The sequence below is a fragment of the Canis lupus genome, chromosome 5 (assembly GCF_048164855.1).
Source record: "Canis lupus baileyi chromosome 5, mCanLup2.hap1, whole genome shotgun sequence".
Lineage (NCBI taxonomy): Eukaryota > Metazoa > Chordata > Mammalia > Carnivora > Canidae > Canis > Canis lupus.
Window position 1 is genome coordinate 245351 of NC_132842.1, and position 26313 is coordinate 271663.

A 26313-nucleotide genomic window follows, 5' to 3' on the forward strand; every position below is an offset into this window, starting at 1 on the left:
TGATATCTGTGCCTCTATTTACCCACACACTGCCTAATATTTTCTTTTTGTGAGCTACCACTCCTGGATCACTCCTCTGCAGGGCTCAGTGGCACTCTCCAACGTTTAAGTCTTTAGCCTGCCAAGGCACAGATTCCCAAAACAAGGAAAGGCTCAAATGACCAAGAATAGGAGCCATTTCCTGCTCCTGGAGAACCAGCTAAATGGAGTCTGAGTCATCCATGCAGTCATCTCAATGTAGGCACCTTACCAACTACCCAAATGAAGCTCCGTTATTGATCTGACAGCTAGTCCTACCCCACCAAACCCTACACATACATGGGAAGGGCATCAGAGAATTACGAAAAGAGGTGGAGCGATCACAAGACCCTGTGACCTTGGGCCATACATTTACATAGTTCAGAATCTCCATTCCCCCCATTATTTGAAAGGATCTAACCCGCCTTCTGTAAGGTGGGGTAGAAGTCGATGATGTCCCATTCCTATTTGCTGTAAATACTCTTGCCAGTGGTTCAACTGATTTTAATGTTTCTCAACAGAAACTCTGAAGTAGGGCAGCCGGATAGCCCAGCGGTTTAGTGCCACCTTCAGCCCAGGGCATGATCCTGGAGACCCAGGTTTGAGTCCCAAGTCAGGCTCCCTGCATGGAGCCTGCTTCTCCCTCTGCTTGTATCTCTGCCTCTCTCTCTCTCTCTCTCTCTCTGTCTCATGAATAAATAAAATCTTTTTTTAAAGGAAAAGAAACCCTGAAGTATGCTAGTTCCTTCAATTAAACCAACAAAAAGAGGGATCCCTGGGTGGCGCAGCGCTTTAGTGTCTGCCTTTGGCCCAGGGTGCGATCCTGGAGACCGGGATCGAATCCCATGTTGGGCTCCCGGTGCATGGAGCCTGCTTCTCCCTCTGCCTGTGTCTCTGCCTCTCTCTCTCTCTCTCTCTCTCTCTCTCTGTGTGACTATCATAAATAAATAAAAATTAAAATAAATAAATAAATAAATAAATAAATAAATAAATAAATAAACCAACAAAAAGAAATGCTGCTCAGGACTCTCTTGAACGCTCTATTTTATTTTATTTTATTTTTTTTTGAACGCTCTATTTTAATATGCTTTTATAAACAACAACCAATATCTTGTGTTCTTTCTTTGTGTAATTGACCTTTGTCTATCTTGTCATAAACTCCAATATTCTGTCATCATTTCTAAAACTCTTTTTCCTATTCAACCCAGTGTGGTTCTTCTTGAAACATGCCCTCTCCTGCTAATTCCCGTCTCATGTACACTAGACCCACTCCCTATCTTTATATTATTAAATCAAAGATGAGAGAAAAGGGAAAAAATCTAAATTTAAATCTCATTTCTGTCAGTTATCAAATTCAAGTAAGTCACTTTAATCCCTTTTCAGTTTCAAATTCTCCACTTCAACAACCACTTGGTAAGGATGTTAAACATGGGTTACAGCATCAGAGAGTATTTTGATTAACACATCTCTAAGATTCTTTAAAACCCTGAAATTCTATCTGCTTTTCATTTTGTCTTTAGAAAAATGGAGAATCCTTAGCTGCAGAAATGATAAAAAGTAATGGAATAAAAGAAACAGCAAGAAAATTGGAGAAGAAAGTTTAAAAAAATCAAGAAAAGAGTATAGAAAGGACATGGAGAAAAGCAAAAAAAGTCTACAAAAAAAGAAAAAGCTTCACAGAACTTATCAAGGGTGCCAGCCTAAAGGGAAAATTAGACTGAGAAGTCAGTAAATAGACAACTGTTTAGAAATACCCTCTAAATAGATGATAAATTTAATTAACGTTACATGGTCTATACCTAGATTACATATCCTTCACTTTCAGAAAAATCATTCATCTCAAGGAGAGCAGACGTCACTATATCTAAGAGCTTGCCTGATTAGGGCTTGCTTATGTAAAAGCTATGGTACTGTGGCCATAGGTAACTGAGATCCACTCCAAAATCTTTGACAGTAAAAACAAGAAACTAGTTACCACTGCAATAATTACCTCTAGCTATCACTAGTTGTGTCAAATATATTAGGAAAATGCTTGGACTTGCCTGGTTCTTAAGAAAACTCCAAATCAGAGTTAACATGTAATGAAATTTGACAATCTGGGATGATCTAAGATCTGTATCTTAATTCCAGTGCTGCTGAGGGGCAAAACATGTATGTGGGAGCCACGCAGGCTAACATTCAAATCATGGGTCTGCTACTCATTAACTATGGAATCCTGGGTCAGTTTATCCATCTCCCTGAACTACAGCTGACTAGTTAATAAAAAGTAGGCTATAACAGCACAGCTCCTTGGTGAAACTATTGCAATGACTAATAAGTAATAAGTAAGACGTATTAAGCACATAATACAGTGTCTAGCCCAGAAGACAACGCTCAACAAATCCTTTCCTCTCCACTTCCTTGGTTAACACATCATTTTAAAAAAAATCCATAAAAGTCCTACCTGCTTAAAGAGACTTCTTCAGACTTCTTAGCCACTAGTAAAGAAAGCAGGAAAATACATTTTAAGTCAACAATAGAAAAATACAGAATATTAAAACTGTAAGACAGATGATGACTTGTTCAAAAGTATTCCTTTGGGACCACACCTGGAAACCACACTACAGTGGATATTAATTGTACTATTGGTAGGCAGTTAATGCATTAAGAAATCTCATTTTCTCCTCTATATTTACCAATGCAAGAAAGAATTCTAGTTATCAGGATGTGGTACATACAAGTGGATGTTTCTAATGACCATTATTGTAACCAAACCAAACCCTATGAGACTGACAGGAAATGGTATCATTAGCAGAATCATTATCATAAAGTGACAATGGCAAACTTAAATAGCATGATTTTCCTGGACTTCCACTACTAGGAGCAGTTAAAACAGACTATACATATTTAGCTGGAACACAACGGAACCTCTCCAGCTCCTCAGTTGAGACTGCTAAGTTCAGGATGAAATGCCTCATCACAAAGTTCGGCTCGGCTCCGGTCACAATCTTGGGGTCCTGGGTGGAGACCCTCAGGGAGTCTGCTTTTCTCTCTCCCTCTGTCCTTCCACCTCGCTTGTGCTATCTTTCAAATAAATAAATAAACTCTTCTCAAAACCTTTTCTAGAGAAAGACATAAGGCCTAGAAAAAGAACATTTTTTTTTTATTTTTTTAAATATTTTTTTTCTTTATTTATTTATGATAGTCACACAGAGAGAGAGAGAGAGGCAGAGACATAGGCAGAGGGAGAAGCAGGCTCCATGCACCGGGAGCCCGACGTGGGATTCGATCCCGGGTCTTCAGGATCGCACCCTGGGCCAAAGGCAGGCGCCAAACCGCTGCGCCACCCAGGGATCCCAAGAACAACATTTTAAATGGAATGAATTGAGCCTCCTGACTTGTTCAGTAGAGAGGGCTGAAAATTTCAAAATGGACTGATACTTGGCTAAGGAAATAAAAGCTTCCTTTGTCTTCCAGTATCTTTAACTTGGTATTCTTCAATCTATCCTCCACACGAGACACCTGCAAACTATGGCCACAGGCCAAATCCAACCTGCCATCTGGTTCTGTAAATAAAGTTGTAATGGAGCACAGTCACATCTATTTCAATACATATTGCTATGGCTACTTTCACACGACAATGGCAGAGTGTGAGACCCCAGGGCCTAAAATATTCACTATCTGGCCCTTTTAAGAAAAGCCTGGTGATCCCCATTTTATGCCATAACCAAAGGGCCCTAATTCAAATCTAATCTGATTACTCTTCTATTTCAAATTCTCCTATCAATCCCTGCTGGCTCCCTCCCCAACAGCCATTCCATATTCTTCATTCTTGCTGGAGAACCACAGCTTTATTTGGATAGTTAGTGTCCCAATACACAAAGAATGTGGTCTCGCCCCAGCTGCAAAAGGAGAAAGGATTATTCTAAGCTAATCACAGTACCTGACTTACCAGTGACTGGTTTAGGAACAAGCAAGTCATGTTACCTAGCCTATAAAATGTTAGGGGAAGTTTACTGCAAGCTGCTGAGTTTTCTTCCTATATAAAAGAAACACAAAGACAAACACAGTTCTTCTGGTCATGGATATTGTCATGTGAAAATATGCCTGAAGCTGTTGCTAATTAGCCAAGCAGGAAAAGAGACAGGGACTCCTGGGTGACTCAGCGGTTGAGTGTCTGCCTTTGGCTGAGGCCCTGATCCCCGACTTCCCCGATCAAGTCCCATGTTGGGCTCCCTGTCTGGAGCCTGCTTCTCCCTCTGCCTATATCTCTGCCTCTCTCTCTCTCTGTCTCTCATGAATAAATAAATTAAAATCTTAAAAAAAAAACACAACACAAAGACAGCTCTATTCTATTATGAGCACCTTGAAAGACCAAAACTCTCTTCCATCTTTGCTTCCTATAACTTGCAAAACCAAAGCCAACCTAAAGAATTTCTGTGATAGAGATCCACTAAGTCAAAGGTTTCTTCCTACATTTCAGACCATGCAACACACTAGGTGCCACCTCTGGGGAGCAACGGTAACATCTTTGTGACTGCGAACATTTTTGTGCTTTTATTATAATTTGTTGAGCCCAAGTTGCCCTTTTTGAATATTTATTATGATCATCTTTTGACTAATAACAGAGTATCTTATTTCCAAAAAACTACAGTATTATGCAACAAACAGGAGAGAACATTGTTCTAATGAAGTCAACATATCACATTCTGACTTAAGAGAAGTGAAGTCACTAATAGTGAGATTGTGTTGATGCAACAGCATCTAAAATAACCTGTGCTCCTCAACAGGCTTCCGTAGGATAGGTCATCACCTAAAAAATCAAGCAATCTCATTGGTCTTTCTGCACACTAGCTAAGTTTTGCAGTTCTTATTGTTTGCCATTTGTGTAAAGGACCAGCAAGGTATTGCAGAGTTCCAGTTTTAAGGATAATGAGACAAATCACGCTATAATAATATTTACTAAATGAAATCCACTTGTAAAAGTCAAAATACCATTTGTATAACCAGTAATTTTTATAACATGTTTATAGAGGAAACATAAAACATACTAACTTGAAAATCTTTTTTCCTTATTTACACAAAGCTATCCCATAGGATTTTAAGTCTCATAACTAATGAGGGCACCTGGATGGCTCACTGGTTGAGGTTGTGATCCCAGGTTCTGGGATTGAGTCCTACATCAGGCATCCGTATGGAGCCTGCTTCTCCCTCTGCCTCTCTCTTTGCCTCTCTCTGTGTGTCTCTGAGGAATAAAGAAATAAATTCTAAAAAATACTAAGATAAAGAATTTATTTTCAGACAATACTGCCTCATATTTTAAATTACCAAAAAGAACTTCTCAAATTCTGAATCCTAGACTATTAAGAAAGAAATTAAGAAACCAAACACCCATGCAATTTACACATCCGATTTGTTTCGTTTTGTTTTCATTGCTTTTTCATTATCAAAACTGCCTTACTCTGACTTCATCTATGTTAGGACCACCATAAGTAATTCACTCTAAAAAATCATACCTAGATCATGATTCTGTGAAGAATTTTCAGGTTTCATTTCTTCTTCATGTTCAGAAATTAGTTGGTCACTGCTACGTATAAGAAAGAGTGATAAACAATGAGACTTTTTTAATACTGATATGAAAAATATTTACCAGATATATCAAATTCTTAAGATTTTTCAAAGAATATCAGGGTTAACATCAAAACTTAAATTACCCGAATAGGTACTTCAAATTTGTTAGTTCTAAAAACTTTTATCAAGTATGTAATTATAATTAAAGGAGAAACAAAAGTAAGGTGAACCAGTCATGAGTTGAAGGCATTTTGCTCAGTAAACTAAGAGTTAGCCTGCCATAATGGAAAGTGTCTCAAATCCCAAAGTCCCAGCTCTAAAACCAGCAGCTTTTTGTTCTTAGACCAGCCACTTCTCTTCCACTCAAAGTCTTTCTCTATAAAACAGGAATCTTACCATCTTATATTACAAGGCTGTTAGGAGGATTTAATGAGGTATTATACCCAAAACGTGGTCTCTCAGGCAAGGTGATGCCCACAACTCTGGGAAGGGCAATATGAGACCTTCCATGACCTAATAAAAAAGGTATTCCACAGGAGTTAAAGCAAGCTTGGGGGGCAGCCCGGGTGGCTCAGTGGTTTAGCATGGCCTTCAGCCCAGGGCATGATCCTGGAGACCCGGGATCGAGTCCCATGTCGGGCTCCCTGCATGGAGCCTGCTTCTCCCTCTGCCTGTGTCTCTGCCTCTCTCTCTCTCCTCTCTGTGTATTCTCATGAATAAATAAAAATAAAATCTTAAAAAAATTAAAAAAATAAAGCAGGCTTCGGGTACAGATGTAGGAACAAAGGGGAAGGAAAGTCCAGTCTCTTCTTGTAGTATTATTTGAACTCCTTTAATAGTTTAGAATGGTCCTAACTAAAGTCTGCTAGCAGAAAAGACAAACAAAATCCTCGAAGGTTAATTCATCATGAAGGTCTGGGCTAATATATGGTTTCCACGTAAGGTTTTTGAGTGTGAAGGGAAGGGTGTATGGGGCTAAAGCCAGAAGGCCCAGCTGCCAGAACAGCATGCCGGTGGCTTTGGAATAGCAGCTGAGCATATAAGCATATGTAATAAACAAAAAAGGGTTGTAAGTTTGAATTCTAAGTGTGGATCACCATGAGGACTGACGAATGAGGATCAGCAAGGGCATCCTATGAGCAAAAGTCAATCATGACTGGCCTGCAGAACCAGTTTCAACAGCAATGTTGCAGGAACAGAATCAAAGGAAACCACAGAATGATGAGCATGTCCTTTTTTCCATCCAAAAGGCTTATGAAAGAGGACTGTCTCTCTGGTCTTAGGGAAACCCTTAGGTTCTCGGGAAATTCAAGGGGGAAAGTATAGGCGATAACCCACAAGGAAAAGTATAAAGTTTTCTATGAAACTGAACATCTTAGGACACAATAGTTAGTCAAAACAGACGTTGAGGTGGGTAGTTCAGTCAGTTAACCATCTGCCTTTGGTTCAGGTATGGCCTCAAGGATCCAGCCCTGTGTTGGGCTCCCAGCTCAGCAGAGTGTCGGCTTCTCCGTCTCCCTCCACCCCTCCGCCTCACTTGTGCTTGCTCTCATTAATAAATAAGTAAATAAATAAATAAATAAATAAATAAATAAATAAATAAAATCTTTTTAAAAAGCACCCAGGTATAACATTATGTGAACCCCATGCAGAAGGGTTATAGTTGGAATGAAACAGATACAGTGAGGATCCCTAAGGATAAAGGTCTCAAGAGTCCTGACATAAAGAACCCTGCACCCATTGCTACTTCTAACTAGTCTAGCCTTTTGCTTGGTTTCTGGGTGATGATAGGCTCTAACTCACTGCCATCCCAAAGTGCTGAATCAAATTATACCTTCTCAGCTGTTACATAGGAAGTAACACTATTTTACTATATTTTAAACCTCAGTTGAGAAATATCTAGCATGTTTTAAGTTATTTTCATTTTTGAAAAAAGATTTTACTTATTTATTCATGAGAGACACACACATACACACAGAGAGAGAGAGAGAGAGAGAGAGAGGAGGCAGAGACATCAGCAGAGGGAGAACCAGACTCCTCACAGGGAGCCAGACGTGGGACTCGATCCCCAGGCCCCAGGATCATGCCCTGTGCCCACGGCAGACACTCAACCGCTGAGCCGCCCAGGTATCCTAGTAATAACTAGCATTTTAATGTAAGCTTACATATTAATACTATTAATAATAGCATATTCTTCTGCAGTCCATCCATATACATCTTAGGAAAACCTTCCTAAAGAGAAGACTGACTATATTTCATGGTTCATCTTTTACAGCATATTTTACAGCAAGCATAAGGGCTATTCTAAAATAACAGAGAGATAACTTCATCCTTAAGAACTCAGAGTATTTAAGCACCTAATCTGATATACTTCATCAGGGTAATATCTCACATGTTGCTACAGAATTGACCACTAACATGTCCAAGTGTTCATTTTTGTAAATTAACCCCACGGCTAAAATGAAGGGACAAAAAAGAAGTCTCTGGTTCCACTTGGGTATCATAGTAGAAGTTGCTAATTTAAAACCCTCTGATGAACAAGAAACTATGCCGAGGTCACTGATCTGAATAGGTGAAGGGTTTTTTAAAAAAAATTCCCCATTTTGTGACATCTGGGTGGCTCAGCGGTTGAGTGTCTGCTTTTGGCTCAGGGCGTGATCCTGGAGTTCCGGATCCTGCTTCTCCCTCTGCCAGTGTCTCTGCCTCTCTTTGTGTGTCTCTCATGAATAAATAAATAAAATCATTTTAAAAATCCCCATTTCTTCCTTAAACTGGTACAGTGTACCTCCAAACCACCTGGAGGCCAGGTCGGTATAAAAGCTATCTGTAGGCTTAAAACAGTAATATTCACACTAATGATAAGAAAACAGTCATAGTTGCAGTTAGTGATGTTAAGTTAAACATGTGGTAGGCACTAAATCACATGATTATATATATATAATTATTTACACACAACCACCCTTGAAGGATATATTATTATCCTCCTTTTCATATCAGGATATGTATCTGGTGATGGTAAGTAATGTTTCCAAGGTCACATACCCAGCAAGGAGGCAAGCTAACAATTAAACCTAGTCTTCTGTGAATCTAAAGTCCATCTCTTTTCTCTTTATCACTCACCTATGATTTATCCTCATTAAAGGAAGAGTCTATTCACCTAAGGTTCTCTTTCATCCTTCAATCCATTCCAATTAAAAATGAAAATGATAAAACATACTGGACATGAAAAAGTATAAAAACTGATGAACCCAGAGTATCTGCTAATGGTAACCACTTCGGGATCATCTAACAACATCAGTATTCTTCAACAAAAAGTAATAAAGCAAAGTGTCATCCAAAAAAACAAAACAACTCCTACTTATGCTTATTGTATATCTTTTAAAGTATGAAATAGAATCTTAAAAAATATTAATAAAAGAGTTCAGATATCCAGAATTGTGTCATAAAGTAAACTACAAGTTGGGAGTCCCCATTATAAAACTAATAATATTAATATGAAACCCTTTTAATATAAAATCCGATGGCAAAAAAACTATTGCAAATGACATCAATCAATATTACAAAGAAATATGAATTCTGCTATACACTGTTCATGTTGGCCTGTCAGAAAAATTGCTTTCTACCTAAGAGATGACATCCTGACATTTTTCACTATATGACTATAACTTAATCATCTTAAGATAAAATTTATGACATGAGAAATTGTTACCACTCAAGACAAAATAGTAAGGTTTAAAAAACAAAACAAAAAAATACTCTACCTTTTAACCGTATCCCCTGAAAGTAGACGTGCTCCTTTTCCTACTAAAAATTTCACCATTTGCTCTTTGTTTTCATTTAGAGCAACTAAAACTGGTGTGAGGCCATCCTGTAAAAGTGAAAAGACAACTTATAATTTATAAAATTACATATTTGCATGCTAAATTTTAAAATTTCTATACATTCTGCTAAACTTAAAACATATACTGTAGAAAGTAAAATAAAATTAGCCCCTTCCTTCTCACCACTCTGTGTTTTCACCACCTGCTTCTTCTTTTTAAAAGACTGCTTTCTCAGGGAGCCTGGGTGGCTCAGTTGGTCAAGCATCTGCCTTCAGCTCATCAGCTCAGGTCATGATCCCAGGGTCTCAGGATGGAGCCCTACCTTGGGCTCCCTCTGCAGCAAGGAGTCAGCTTCTCCCTCTCCCTCTGCCCCTCCCCTCGTGCTCTCTCTCCTGCTTGTTTGCTCTCTGTCTCTCTCAAAAACATAAAATCCTTTTAAAAAGTAAAATTAAAAAAAAATAGACCTCCACTACCTCTTCATAGATTACCTGAAGTCATTCTACAAACTCGCTTCAAACATTGCCTGGCTCCAAGAATCTTTGCTTCTCTCACATAATATACCATGGTACACTCTATTCCACACCATCTAAACCAAGAGCTTCTCGAAGGCAGGGGTGATTTTTTTAATCTCTGTATCTCCACTCTCTAAAACATAGTAGTGAATATTTAAAATATTGTTATTGATTTTAATGGATATCTCTGGAATAGTGTTTTTTCAATTATATTCCAAAGAATACATAATTTGCAAGAAGGAAGACACTGTGCCCCAAAAGAAAGATTCAATGATCATCTATGTTTGTGAAATACTCAAAACTGCACTATACATGTAGCACAAATGAACTCCATTTACATTTGCTTATCCCCATTTGACAATTCCTTTTTTTTTTTTTTGTAGCAAACATTAATACTTGAGAAATAAGAGTTCTCAGGGATATAGCTTTAAGAACTTTCCAATAAAGGCAAGGGTTTTCTCCAGGTTGTACAAACTTGCTTGATTCTCTTCTATCAATGGTATGGGATCCCAGATGTCAACACAAAACACTGAGTCACTAAGGAGTCACTAAGGAGATGGACTCTGAATGAAAAGAGCTAGGTTTCAGGGTAGCTGGGTTGCGTAGCCAGTTGAGTGACCCTTGGTTTTGTCTCAGGGTGGTGGGATCCAGCCCCACCTTGGATTCTGGGCTCCCCTGGCACTCAGCACCAAGTCTGTTTAAGATACTCTCTCCCTCTTCCCCTCACCCAATCCCCCAAGACTATGCATGTACAAGCTGTCTCTCTAAAATACGTAAATAAAGCTTAGTAGAAATCAAAAATAGAAAAAGAATAAATAAATAAATAAAAGAAATAAGCTTCAACTGAACATTGAATGCTTAATACTAAGTAGTTCGTGGTTGGGAAACCTGAGTGGCTTAGAGGTTGAGCTCCTGCCCTCAGCCCAGGGTGTGTTCCTGGAGTCCCAGGTTCAAGTCCCACATCTGGCTCCCGGCATGGAGCTTGCTTCTCTCTCTGCCTGTGTCTCTGCCTCTCTCTCAGTGTCTTTCATGAATAAATCAATAAAATATTTTTTAAAAAAATAAATAGTCCTTGGTCAAGGAGGGCACAAATGATGAGATGAGCGCTGGGTGTTATACTTTATTGTGGCAAACTGAATTAAAATAAAATTATACATAAATAAATAAATACATAAATAAATAAATATCCTTGGACTTACTCCTATTATACAATGATAAAGCTTTATCTTAACTGTTAGAAAGCTCAGTATGAGATTTTTCTCATTTTTACCTTTTTGATTAAATTCAATTAAATAACATATAGTGTATTATTAGTTTCAGAGGTAAAAGGTTGTGATTCAGCAGTCTTATGTAACACCCAGTGCTCATTCCATCATGTGCCCTCTGTAATGTCCATCACCCAGTTACCCCAAACACCCATACCAACCACTCCAAGGACACTCAGGTTGGTTCTTATGATTAAGAGTCTCTTATGGTGTGTCTCCCTCACTCTGTCTTGTTTTACTTTTTCTTCTCTTCCCCTCTGATACTCTGTTTTGTTTCTAACATCTACATAATGAATATGACCATATGATAACTGTATTCCTCTGACTGACATAGGATATTATGCTACGTGAAATAAGTATGAGATTTGGTTTCAATTATATTAATTCTGGGACCCGTAAGGCATATCCACTTCTAAAAATCCTCTTAGTATTCCAGTTTCTACTGTGATTACTATTTATAATTATTTTGTATTTTAGGCAAAGTGTAAATCAGAAATAAAAATATAACAGCTTATCAATAAAAATAGGAATACTGGAGGAGCACTGTGTTTTTATAGATTGGTAAAATGAATTTAAATGAAAAATCTTAATAACAAAAAAATTCTAATACTGGCTTACATAGATTATTTTTAGCACAATCAATAATACTAAATAATTTAATATTCTCTGCAATATGCATAATATATCCAAATAAAATGGATTAACCTCATAGGACTGTAGATATTCCAAAAGGAACACGAATACAGTACATTTAAAGAAAAAATGGTTTTCAAAAAAAAAAACAACTTTTAAATTTTAACTTGGAAAATTCATCCTGAGGTACCGGGTGACTCAGTGGTTTAGCATGGTGACCCGGGATCCTGGGATCGAGCCCACATCAGGGTCCCCATAGAGAACCTGCTTCCCCCTGTGCCTAGCTCTCTGCCTCTCTCTGTGTGTCTCTCATCAATTACTGAATAAAGTAATGAAAAAAATAAGGAGACAAAGAAACAGAAAATTCAATCCCAATCCTAAGAAATTAACATAAAATACAAAATATATATTATAAATTAATATGGAGTGTCTTGAAAATCTTGAAATCTTTGTCAACATATACCATAAAACAGTAATTGTAAACTCAATGGTTATGGAGGCAAAGCAGGTGACACGAGTCAGTGAAGAACCTAGGCGGGGACACGAGCAAACTGGAGACACACGCCTCCTATAAAGGGACAGCCTCTGCACAGCATACCAAACAGCAGCATGGGCTCAAGGTACCAGAAGTGATCTGTAAGAAAAACTCAAAATCCAGAGTTCTACATGCGTGCCATAATTTTAAATGTTAGCTCAACTGACAGTGGAAACTAAATACATCCGGGGGCCACATTTAGTCTATAGCCTACTTGTGTTTTTCTATTTGCTGTGACTGTTTCCAATGGCCGTGCATAAAACAAATACTTGGACATCAAACCTTTCCTAAAGCATCAGGATCATGTTTTACCAACAAATTAGGCCCCACCTTCTAAGGAAAATTGCTGTGAAGACTCATTAACACCTACTGTCAGAATTTTCCAATGCTTGTTTCAACTACAATCTATTTGTATTTACTTCCCTCACATTGCTAACCGAACAGACAGGAGTTCAGAGGAATGCTGAAGCAAAGTTATTAAAACAATTACCATCTGTATTGTCACTAACTACATGCTGAATGTTTAACACAGTAGTGATTAAACACTATGCCAGGGCCCTATGAATTTGAAAGACATCCTAAGATAGTCTATCGCACAGCTTCAACTAAAAAAGAAGGTTCACGGATTTCTACTGCTGCAATTGGGAAAACCCTGCTTGTAATAATCAGAATGGTAGCAAAACACGTAAAATCTTTAAAGGGTCAGACTCTACTTATTAAAAGACTACTCATAAAGACTTCCCATCTGGGTGCCGGTGAATGACTGATAGTTGGAAGAAAAGGTAATTATTTTTCAAGCCAACGAGATGACCAATAATTTTCATCTGTAATTCTCAAAGAGATACAGACAGATGAAGGCTAATGTTGGAGAGAGTGGAAGGAAGTAGCCAGTATCCAACTTCAGAGATTTAATATTTTTACATCTCTAAATTTGTATATGTATACCTACCCATTCAGTAGTTCTTAGCCAAGAGTTGTATCAGAAACTCAAAACCCTATTTCCAAATTTCTGCGTACACACGTTATTGGATTCACTCCGTCGAAATCTTCACGGGACAGTTTTGGCTTGTAAATTCTTTTAAAGTTCCCTAGTTGACTGTGATTCACCAGCACAAGTCTAGCTGAGAACTAGTACAGTACACAACCATGCCAGTCTCCTCTTTCACCTATGTGGCCAATTCTCCCTATCACTTGAGGATTCAGCCAAAAACAGAAATGAGTCACTTATCAAACCTGCATTCAATTTCCATGGCTAGAGGTAGAACAAGGTCTAGTAAACTCAAAATGCAACTTGATTCCATTATTTACACACTCCTTATGTCCTTCCCATCAAGACATTCTAGATTTGCAAGCAGAGTTTAGACTCGTATCTAAGTGGCTATAGCTGCAAAATACTATACTGTGTTCTTTCCTCTTCTTGTCCACTTTTTTTTTAAAGATTTTTATTGATTTATTCATGAGAGATGAGAGAGAGAGAGAGAGAGAGAGAGAGAGACAGGCAGAGACACAGGCAGAGGGAGAAGCAGGCTCCTCCATTCAAGGAGTGCCATGTGGGACTCGATTCGGGAGACCACGGGATCATGCCCTGAGCCGAAGGCATATGCTCAATCACTGAGTCACACAGGCGTCCCTTTTCGTGCCCATTCAACCACCAGTTTACTGCCAATCTGATGTCCTTAGAGTCCTCCTAGAATTGATCTCTATATAAATTTACAACACACTCACTGGTTCGTAAGTAAGAATTACTATCCCTGAAAATTGAAGACTCCTTACCTAAACATAAACACTGAAGAAAAACAAACACAATCCAAAAACCTTGTCTTGATATTTCCCCTCACTTGCCAAATGTCTAAATCACTCTGCATGTTCCTGACTGCTTTCTCCTTTGCCCCTCTTTTGTCCCTCTTAAGTCAAGGCTGATAAAAGACAAACTCTGACCGTGTTAATCAATCACTTTTTGATCAAATAGGAACTTCTCAACAGCAGCAAGATTTGATATTGTAAAATACACTTGTTTTGTGTTTTAAGACAAAGCCTATTTCCAAGGCAAATTTTGCTTTCCTCTGTTGTTTGACACTAAATAAGAAAACAAACTGGGTGAGAAAACATTTTTGAAAATAAAGTTTCAGAACACATTCTGTGTTCTCAAAAATATTTGCCATAAATACATAAAAGAAACCTGTATTCTCTAATGCTTCTTTAGAGGTATCATTATTTAGGGGCAACTGAGTGGCTCAGTCCGTTGAGCATCTGACTCTTGGTCTTAACTCAGGTGATGATCAGAGTTATAAGATCCAGTGCTGCGCCAGGCTCAGCGCAAAGTCTACTTCAGATTCTTACTCTCTTTCTTTTCCCTCTGCCCCCACAACACCCCCTGCTTGTACATGCTCGCTCACTTCCTCAAAAATAAATAAAATCTCACAGCTGAGTAATACTCCATTGCGGACATATACCACAGATTACTCAACAATTAGAAACAAAAATACCCACCATCTGCTTCAACATGGATGCAACTGGAGGGTATTATGCTGAGTGAAGTAAGGCAATCGGAGAAGGACAAACATTATATGGTCTCATTCATATGGGGAATAGAAAAGAGTGAAAGGGAATAAAGGGGAAAGCAGAGAAAATGAGTGGGAAATATCAGTGAGAGGAACAGAACATGAGAGTCTCCTAACTCTGGGAACCAAACAAGGGATGGTGGAAAGGGAGGTGGGTGGGGGGTTGGGGTGACTGGGTGATGGGCACCAAGGGGGGGGCACTTGACGGGATGAGCACTGGGTGCTGTGCTCTTTCTTGGCAAACTGAACTCCAACTAAAAAAATTTAAAAAGAAAAAACTAAAAGATAAAATAAGTACATAAACCCCAGAGTGAGGTGAAAAAATAAATAAATAAAAAAGCTTAATTAAAAAAAGGAAGGCAGGAAGGAAGAAGTATTATGGTAAGCCTGGGGGGCTCAGTGGGTCAAGCATCTCTCTCTGGTTATGGTCACGATCCCACTCCTGACATCAAGCCCCGTGCATCAGGCTACCTGGCTCAGTGGGAAGGCCTCTTCTTCCCCTACCTCTGCCTTTCCTCCCTACTCATGTTTGCTCTCTCTCATATAAATACAATCTTCAAAAATAAAAAGTGTTGTTATTTAAAGCAAAAGCTTAGACAGTTATTTCAAAATATTTTCATCCAGGAAATGTTTGAGCTTCCAAATATGAAAAATCGACCCTATCTATGGCACACAACAGTGTTTCTGCAAGGGCAGCGACTGAAGGTAATGCATGTCAAAGAAAACACAGGGAGACTGGCAAGTGTGGTCATCACCAGCTCCCCATGCACACCTACCACCCCACTGAGGAACTACATAGGCTGAGCAGGATCTACTCTCCGGAATGGGAGGCCTCACCGTGGTACATGGCTGGCAGAGTGGCTACCAGCACAAGCAGATACCACCTGTAGGATGTCATGACCTGATCCCTCTGCTCTCATCTTCTGAACCTTAGGGCCTAGAGTGCCCAAGGCCTATTACAACCTGCTGCTTTCTCCTCCCATTTACATTCACCCAAGCTACTCCTCTGGGTCACGGTCTCCTACTCATCCCCAGAAGCATCCATTTCCTAAGCCCCTGCACACCTTTCGGCCTCCATCATCACCACACTCCCCTCTAGGCCTTCAATCCTTTGTGGGCTCTGAGGGCACCATCTACTCCCAGGCACAAAGGGGAAGATTTTCTTTCTGGGGTGGAAGGGTGGCTAGCAGACAGAATGTGGTCTTTCTATATGCATTACTTTTCTTTTTCACTCACTCTGCTTTGGTTTTGGAGTTGTTTCCATGATGACAGGACCTACTGTATAAAATTCAGTGTCGATGTCTTCATATATATATGTACCTATGTACATATATATGTACATATATATATAAACCTTTTGCAGCTATCTATAAATAAATAAATAAATAAGTATATATATATATATATAATGTCAAGTACGTTGTAAAAAAAAAAAGTTGACTTGTACCGTGTTTTTGGCCTCTATATTTGCGTTTTGTAAAAGCAGCTTCTCTGCTATTGAGACAATCCCTTCGTGGGCTGCATAATGGAGAGCTGTGTTGCCCTTGTTGTCTTTCACTTTAGGATCAGCACCGTGTTCCAGGAGAAGAGTTACACATGCCTCTTCTTGGCATTGTATAGCCTGTGAGCATTACAACAAGAAACAGAATGTAAATTCTGGGAATTGAAAGGAAACATGCCACAAGTTTCACCAATGAGTTATGTTTAAATGCAACAAATGTTCATTCCAAGGACTTCAATCCAATCCACCTCAGGCAGACATAGCTGTGACCACCCACCTTCACGAGAGCTGTCCTGTCTTCGCCATCACAGAGGTTAAGCTGGCAGTGCCGATCTACCAGGAGCTTCACCATATCTTCACGGCCAATGGCACAGGCCAAGTGGAGAGCAGTTCTGTGAGTGTGAAAGGACTTGTCAAGAAATTACAGTGTACCTTTTCAAAAATTGCAAATCAATTCATAGAATTGTAAATGTTAAATACTACATTATTCTCATGACTCCAAAACAAAGAATTAGTTTACTTTAGAAGAAAGTACAATATTTTTTTAGTGATTTTTCACCGCTCTATTAAAAGAGCAGCCTATCTGATTAGGAAGAGCATGACCTCAAGAGGCAGCTCAACCTGGGTTTGATTCCCACTTTAACTCTGTCACTTCACAGTGACCACTTAGCCTTATCGCAATTTCCTTATCCACAAAATGGGCATAAAATAGGCATAAAAACAGTTATCTCAGGTCACCTGTCTGGCTCACTCTGAAGAGCATGTCACTCGATCTCGGGAGCCAGGGGTTCGAGACCCCTGTTGGTTATAGAGGTCACAAAACAATAGTAATAATAAATAAAATAAAAGGTACTTATCTCACAGGACCTCTTGTGATCCTTAAATGAGGATCCATGCAAAGTGTTTAGATACTAGTTCCTACCACAAATATTATTAAAGCTATTACTACAACTTACAAAGACTCACTACAATTAGGTAAAATGATCCAATTATGCCTACTTTGCAGCTACGTTTAAGGATGAGCAAGAATACTCTATTTCAATGATTCCAAGATGCTCATTTTGTCACCTTTTAATATCTCTGACATCGGAATCCAATTTCTAATTCAAAATGTCTTAAAACTATAACTGGCATGATTTCTAAAAATTTCTTCTTGGTACATAAATAGTGGGGCATCATACAATCTACAGTGTGCCTGAAGTGAAAGAATGACATATACAACAGGTCTGTTGCACTTCTAGTCCTATGCTTGGAATTACATTGTTCAAGAACTAAAATAATTTTCAGTAGGTGAAAGCACATGACGGGTAAAAGAGACCACAATAGCAAAAGAATATTTTTAAGTAATTCTTAGTTTGCTTTTCAAGGAAGTTTGAGCCAAAGGAAACTCGGATTTCAAAGAAACAGGCACAGCTCATTTTATCTTTTTTGGAGGGGGGGATGTGGGGAAGCTCATTTTATTAAGCATTTCAATTAATAGAAAAATGTTTAGAATCATAGAAATCAAGTATTTCCAAGTACCAATATTAGTATTTAGTATTATTGCAATGTCAAAAGGGCAGGTAAAGGTAATCTTTTACAATTTCTGATCTTCAGAAATGTTTTCCTTTGACAGGAAGTTCCAAGGAAAAGCTTCAGGTGAGATTAAGTCCTAATACTTCCATTTAAAATTTCTCACCTTAGGGGCACCCGGGTGGCTCAGTTGATTGAGTGTCCAACTTTTGGTTTTGGCTCAGGATGATCTCAAGGTCGTAAGACGGAACCCCACATTAGGCTCCATGCTCAGGGTGGAGTTTGCTTGGGTTCCTCTCTCTCCCCCTGTCCCTCCCCTTTCCCATGACCCTCTCTCTCCCTTTAAAATAAATACGTCTTTTAACTTTTACAAAATAAAATAAAATCTCTCATCTTAGGAGTGCCTGGCTGGCTCAGTCAGTAGACCATGTGTCCTAAAACGTCAAGCCCCACGTTGGGTGGAGAGATTACACTTAACAATGAAAGCTTTAAAACCGGGATCCCTGGGTGGCACAGCAGTTGGGCGCCTGCCTCTGGCCCAGGGCGCGATCCCGGAGACCCGGGATCGAGTCCCACATCGGGCTCCCGGTGCATGGAGCCTGCTTCTCCCTCTGCCTGTGTCTCTGCCTCTCTCTCTCTCTGTGACTATCATAAATAAATAAATAACTAAAAAGAAAAGAAAGCTTTGAAACCTAAATACATAAAATTTCTCATCTCGTTCATACTGGGCAACATGAAATCTTTTTAAGATTGAAAAGATCCTGAGTAGACTATGTCTGCTACGTAACCCGTGTTCAGGTTCTGTTTGAGAAATAAATGGACTGAAGAATAAATACATTTGGAGAGTTCAATAGTTTTTAAAGATTTATCTATTTCTTTGAGAAAGAGAGAATACATGAGTGCGGTGAAGGGCAGAGGGAGAGGGAAACAATCTCAAGCAGCCTCCCCATTGAACATTGAGCCTGACGGGGGGCTCAACCCCACAATCCTAAGAGCATGACCAGAGCCAATATCAAGAGTCTGATGCTCAACAAACAGCCACCAAGGCACCAGGAAAGTTCAATATTTTTAAAGAAAAGTTTTGTAAAGTAAACTAATACTTTTGAAATAGCAATAAAAATTTATATTTGCTACTTTTTTTCAGAAGAGGGAAACAACAAAAGTTCTATAAGCTATCACGGTATCATTTGTATTTTTTATTTTCATGAGGATTTAACTAAAATAAAATTTTATTGTTATTTACTTATTGCTTGTTATAAAGCTGCACATAACAAAATCATATGTATATATTTAACGTATGCATAATAAAATCTACAATACAGATAAAAATATTCCCCTGAGTTCTGAAGAGGCTAAAGGTTGTCAGAAAATACCAATCCTCGCCCATCAATTTTTCTTTTTTAATAGAAAGAGGGGCACCTGGGTAACTCAGTCAGTTAGGCATCTGCCTTTGGCTCAAGTCATGAACCTCGGGGTCCTGGGATCGAGTCCTACATCATCAGGCTCCCTGCTCCACGGGGTTTCTGCTTGTCCCCCTGCCCCTCCCTGCTGCTCATGTGCCTGATTTCTCCCTCTCAAATGAATCAATGAAACCTCTTAAAAGTAAATAAATAGAAATTCTTTTTGCCTACACAAGATTCATATTCTTGCTGTTCTCCTGGATTACTTCATTGATAATAAACCTTTGTTGGAATTTTTATATACCTTTTCCTGTAGAAATCAGACTTTTTTTTTAAGAAACAAGAAAAATTCACTTACAATCCAAATGTTTCAAGATAACTAATTTTATATTTTTCACATCTTTTTGGCCAACACAAAACCATTGTCTGCTTATGTGTTTGTATCATCAAACCATTTTTCCCCTCATTTAATGATCCACTAAAGTACAGCTTTGCATGTTAATGTGTATCAATTATCTCTGCCACATTCAGTGGTCACATAGTAGTCCAGCCTATGGATACACTGCCACTTATTTATAAAGGCCATTAAATGAGTTCTTAATATACCGCTATTGTAAATAGTGCTGAGAAAAGCATATAGTATATTGTTTATCTTTAATTATTTACTAAAGATATTTTAAATTAATAAAATTCATGGGTAAAAGGAATACATATTTTTCAATTGGGACTTAACCACCGAACTATCTGAAAAGTCAAAAACAACTTTAACCAGGAGTATGAGTACCATCATTCCTTATCTTCACAAAGCCTGCAGATGGAAAATGGGATTTTACTCCTTTTTTATTTTAGATTTTTTTTTTGACACAGAGAGAGCACCAGCAGAGGGGAGGGGCTGAAGGAGAAGCAGATTCCCCACTGAGCAGGGAGCCTCACCAGGGGCTGAATCCCAGGACCCAGAGATCATGACCCTGAGAGGAAGTCAGAAGCAGCCAACTGACTGGGCCACCCAGAGACCCCCTATTTCATTCCTTTAATACCTTCCCTATAAAACATATTCTTTTGTATCTGATACACATATGTTGTAAATATTTTGCAAGGACATTCTCTTTTATTTTATTAATATTATTTTCTGATATACAGAGAGTTTTAATTTTTTATGTGGCTGAATCAACCTCCAGAACTCTTGCTTTTATTTTATTATTATTATTTTTTAAGATTTTCTTTATTTGTGAGAGACACAGGGGGAGAGAGGGAGGCAGAGCACAGGCAGAGGGAGAAGCAGGTTCCATGTAGGGAGCCCGACGTGGGACTCGATCCTAGGTCTCCAGAATCAGGCCCTGGGCTGAAGGCAGCGCTGTACCGCTGAGCCACCTGGGCTGCCCGAACTCTTGCTTTTAAAGTCATTCTTAAGAATGGTCTTGGTCAACATAAAAAATGGGCATAGAAGCGTTCATGTTTTCTTCTCTTGTACTGTATTTTGCATATTTAACATTTTTAATCTGTATTCCATCTGGAACTTATTTTTATGAGATTAAATTCTAGCTAGTTTTCTCCAAATAGCAGATATGTCATCAACATTATGAATGATTCACCTTTTCCTACTAATATGAAATGTCACCAGCATCAAGTTACAAAGTCTTAACATATACTTAGGTGTTTGGCATTTTCTTATCTGTTCCATTCATTTATCTGTCTTTTCAGCTGTTAGTCAATGAAAAATTTGAAGAAGTTTAAGGTACATTTTAATAACTGGAAGGTATTCTATAAAATTTTTTTTTCAAGTTTTCATTTTAGTTCCAGTTTGTTAACATACACCGTTGTATTAAGTTCAGGTGTACAGGGCAGCCCCAGTGGCGCAGCGGTTTAGCGCCGCCTGCAGCCCGGGGCGTGATCCTGGAGACCCTGGATCCAGTCCCATGTCAGGCTCTCTGTATGATGCCTGCTTCTCCCTCTCCCTCTGCCTGTGTCTCTGCCTCTCTCTCTCTGTCTCTATGAATAAATAAATAAAATCTTACAAAAAAAAAAGTTCAGGTGTACAATATAGTGAGTGATTGCAAAATTTTTCTTAATTTTATCACAATGAAAAGAACAGAGACCGCACGTATAATAAGCTCAGAATTTCTAAAACCATAACGTTTCTATTGCGTCATGGAATACTGATAAACACGGGAAGAGTACACATTTTCAGAAAAATGAGACTTCCTATTCACAATCAGAACCATCTACCCATTTCCAAATCTCCTTCCAAGGTCCCTCAGTAAATAATATAGGTACAAACTGTACACAGATAGAAGTCAGATACTGCCCTGTATCCAAAGCAATTCTGGGAATTACTTCTCTCAGCATGCACTCTTTAATAACATTGGTATAGGATGTCCATTAAAAACAAACTACTACATATACGTAATTTCATTTCTTTTTTTAAGATTTTAGTTATTCTGAGACACAGACAGAGAGGCAGAGACATAGGCAGAGGGAGACACAGGCTCCGTGCCAGGAACCCGACTGGGGTTCCCAGGACCCAGGATCACAACCTGAAACAAAGGCAGATGCTCACCCACTCAGCCACCCAGGCGTCCCCTTAATTTCCTTTCTACTACTGTTGAAAATCCGTTAAATCACATCAAAACTGTCTGTAAAGCGCTCCCTACGGAGATACGAAGGGGTCCAAAGGCAGCTGAAGACGTTTTGTTGCTCAGTGGGCCGGAGTAGACCCCAGGTAAGGTTCCACGACCTAGGTACGTGCTGCGGGGCCACCAGAAGAAAGACGGCCAAGCGCCCTGGGTGGTCACCCAGGGCTCAGCTCTCCAGACTCAGGCCAGCAAGGTGAGTGCCTCTCCCCGACCTCCTTGCCTCCTCCCCGCCAGCTGCAAAGTCCCTATCACCTGTTCCTCTGGTCTCCCAGCAACAGAATCCCCTGCCACTTTTGCTTTGTGGATCTTTCTGAGACCTGTCTGGGATGTGGTACCCAGGGCCCAGGTTGGCGAGTTTGGTACCACTCAGATGCCGCGGGCTGGGCGGCCCTCCGCCGCCCGATCTTGAAGCCCAAGGGCAGCTCGCCCCTCTTACCCGTGAAGCTAAACATGGTCTTCATCGCAAAGCTTTCAGGCTTCAGACACAGGTTTTCGCCGCCTCTACAGCTCAACACTTAGTGCTGGAGATAAGCCAAGCCGGCCTCGCGGCAACGTCCCAGCAACTGAGCACCGGGGTCCAAAATCTCTCTCTGCAGAACAAATGTACCCGGCAATGCAGCTAAACACAAATGCGCCTGCGCACCTCAGAAACTGGCGTCACTCGCCTGCTCACAAGGAGCCCATGGCCAAGGTGCCCAAAGCGCATGTGCCAGGAGGCCCAAGCCTCTCAAATCTCCGCGGCCCCTTGAGCTGGGCTGGCTTCCCCTCAAACGTTGCCGGGATGGCTGAGCATTATGGGACATTTGCAAAAGACTCTGGGGTGTGGAAAAGCAGTCTTCCGGGCCCCTGAGTGGCTCAGTGGTTGAGCGTATGCTTTCAGCTCAAGTCCTGATCCTGGATTTTGGGATCAAGTCCCGCACAAGACTCCCCCGCAGGGACACTGCTTCTCCCTCTCCCTGAGTTTCTCATGAATAAATAAATGAAATCTCAAGGAAAAAAAAAAAACGTAGTATTTACATACGACTAGGGCTAGAGTGCATGAAAGCACGTTCCCCCAGAATACTTCCCTAACGAATGCTCTCCCTCAGTTTATTCCTCTTCCACATCCCTCGGGACCCCTGTCAGTCTCCATGGAATGCAGCGGATGCAGCCAACAGAAAACTGTTCTCATGGTCAGACTTGGCAATGTGTATCATCAAGTGCAAGCTCACAAGGGGAGAACAATTCACATTCCCTAGATGAAATGAAAACCCGTTTCTGCATGCCTCCTAATCCTCCCATTTGGCCCAGCCTTACCTTTACATTTTCTTTATTTTTAGTTTTTGCTGCTATTCCCCAATTGAACCTTTAATCAATCCAAGATTTAGTTTGCAGTGTGGTGCAACATTTAAGTTTTGTTTTTTTGTTTTGTTTTTTTGTTTTTTTTTCTGAGAGAGAGAGAGGTACAGAGGGTGAGGGAGAGAGACGGAGGAACAGGAGCTAAAATCAACAAACACGAAAAATAAAAATAAACAGAGGCTTAACCAACTGAGCCACACAGGCTCCCGCGCCCCAACATTTAAGAACTCTTTAAAAAAATAGCTATTTGCTTCTAAATAACCCATCTTTTCTCACCTAGCTTAAAATGCCACTTTATCATAAATTCTGTTATGGTTTTCTTTTTCTGGGTTTTACACTGGATTCAATTGACCAGTTGCCTTGTATCAATCAGTACTCTAGTATTTTAACTGCTTTATACATATGCTTTAGTATCCAATGCAGGTCCATAGTTCCCCTTCTTAATCTTCTCCTTCAGTATTCTCTTGGCGATATTTACCTCTATGCTACTGGAGATATATTTTTAATCACTATGCCAAATTTAAAGAATTCATGGAGAGAATTTGTAATTAGGTTAAGAGAATTAATGTTAACAGAATCAATCTCCCTGAATCAGTGTATTTAGATGTATGTTATGTCTTTGTGCCTAAGTCTTATTTGACATCCCTCCTTAGCTTCCAGGAGGTTTTTTTTTTCCCTTATGTAAATCCTGCATACACTTCGTGATGTATTTATATCCTGGCTTTTTCTTTTTTCTAATGAAGTGATATATTTTCTGATTATAACTTCTAAGTGGTCACTCTTTTGATATCTGTATATTTATTTGGTAATGAGAATAAAGCACATTTTAAACTACATGCTTGTTAACAAAAGTTGGCAGTTTCTCGTAGATACTCAGGGAAGGCACGAATTGGATGGGAAAGATTTCACCAGAAAGATATACATCGAAGAATGGTATGATGTGGTTGAAAAAAAAATCAAGTAAAATACAAACAGGATAGGCTGTTCATATTTATGTGTATGTGATACACACACACACACACACACACACACACACAGAGGCTGTATACGAATGTCTACAGAAACTCCTTTGAATGTGGTGGTAATTGATCCATTAATTAATTACAACTGGACTACAGGCGATATTCTGGGTGAGGCAGATAGAAAAAAGCAGGAGCAAACCCATGACAACAGCTAATACAAAACTAGCTACCCCTAAACTCACCAGATTCCTATTACATTTGTTAATGATTTTAAGGATTAACCAAAGTAGGAGCTGCCCCTGACTGGCTTAGTTGATAGAATATGCAACTCTTGGTCTTGGGGTTGGGAGTTTAAGCCTCCTGTTGGGACTATAGCCTGCTTAGAAAAGGGAGGGGGTGGGGGCTTAGTCAGGCATCTGCCTTCAGCTCAGATCAGGATCTGAGGGTCCTGGGATCAAGCCCCATATCAGGCTACCTGGTCTGTGGGGAAACTGCCTCTCCCTCTCCCTTTGTTGCTCCTTATCCTTGTTTTTTCTCTCTCTGTCAAATAGATCTCTCTCTCTCTCTCTCTCTGTCAAATAGATCAGTAAAATCTTTAAAAAAAAAAAGAAAGAAAGAAATTGACCAACAAAACCTAACAGAAGCCACTGTTGGCACAAGATGCACCAGCAAAATTGGGAAGTTTGGTGTCTGTTTTTACAGCAAGACAAACGCATAGATAGAAGTGTAGGCACTTATTTCAGAGGCCATTTAATGCCATTTTGTGCATGTAGGTCGCATGATTTGACAAGAAGTAGTTTGGAATGAGCAACCGAGAAACTAAGGGGGTCTGCATCTTCAGAAACTGCTGCTGGAATGAGCTACAGAACTCTGGAGACCACTAGGGTCCCTTCTGAGAGGGTGGCTAGTTCCAGGGCAGATCATGTTCATTGGTGGAGGAGCAATGAACAAAAACAAAGGAACAACAACAAGAAACCATTTCTTGGCCCTATTCAGCTTAGCTAGACCAAATGGTATTGGTGCGTGTGAATGATTGCAACTATGAGCATCAAGCATTTGTCTCTTACAGGTGCCAGCTAGAAAATTATCTTTTGTCCCCTTAGAATTCCCCAGGGTGACTTATGAGACCAGTAGAGGCTCTCTGTAGTGACAATTGACTAGAAGACTGACATTTCCTAACGCAACCTGCGATGAGAGGCAACGGCATTACTAGGCTATAAGGAGACAGGAACTCCACACCAGGACTCCAGGTAAGTTGAACAATTTGGTTGACTGTAGTGTTTTTGTATAGATCAGAGATACTCAAAGAGTATATGGTAGTCCAACTCTGAGCTTCTTTGTTCCTTGGTCGAATGCTAGGTGGATCCCCCAAAGACTTTCTCACAATCACCTGAAACCTAAGATTTCCAATTCCCAGACTTCTGTGGAAAACCATTTCGGATCTAGAACAGACATCCTCTAGAAAGTTCCTGATTAGAACTCCCATCCCCATGAGTCTCATGTATGTCCTGGTTCAACTTTGCTGCATACTCATTTGGTAGTTATACCAATGAAAATAACAAAGTGTTAGAGTAATGTATCTTTTATGATGAAAAGCAACTGAGATATGAATGCTTTACCAAATCCCTTAGCTCAGGTTTTCCAATTCTACTTCAGGGCTGTCATGTCTCCTCCTTTTAAGAGTTGCCAAGAAATTCACCACACACTTTCCATAGGGGCACCTGGCTGGCTCAGTCCATTAAAAGGCTTCGTTAAGGGAATCCCTGGGTGGCTCAGCGGTTTAGTACCTGCCTTTGGCACAGGGCGAGATCCTGGAGTCCCGGGATCGAGTCCCACGTCAGGCTCCCTGCATGGAGCCTGCTTCTCTCTCTGCCTGGGTCTCTGCCTCTCTCTCTCTCCTCTGTGTCTTTCATGAATAAATAAATAAGATCTTATAAAAATAAGGCTTCTTTAGCTCAGGTCAGGATTCAGGGGCCTTGGGGTTGCCCTGCCTCCAGCTCTCTGCTCAGCAGGGAGTCTACTTCTCCCCCTTCCTCTGTCTCCACCCCTATTTGTGTTCTCTCACACTCAAA

At 39.9% G+C, this 26313-nt stretch overlaps 1 protein-coding gene across 1 annotated transcript in view; it reads right to left on the reverse strand.

Annotated features, from left to right (window-relative positions):
* Positions 1–26313, reverse strand: part of LOC140633109 (uncharacterized) — a 65226-nt gene that overhangs the window by 12467 nt on the left and 26446 nt on the right. The window contains exons 8-12 of the mRNA XM_072825138.1: positions 16674–16788; positions 16343–16516; positions 9330–9436; positions 5514–5584; positions 2462–2495 (exon numbers count right to left, since the gene is read on the reverse strand). Of these exons, the coding sequence (XP_072681239.1) occupies positions 2462–2495; positions 5514–5584; positions 9330–9436; positions 16343–16516; positions 16674–16788 (501 nt within the window). The remainder of the gene's footprint in view (positions 1–2461; positions 2496–5513; positions 5585–9329; positions 9437–16342; positions 16517–16673; positions 16789–26313) is intronic.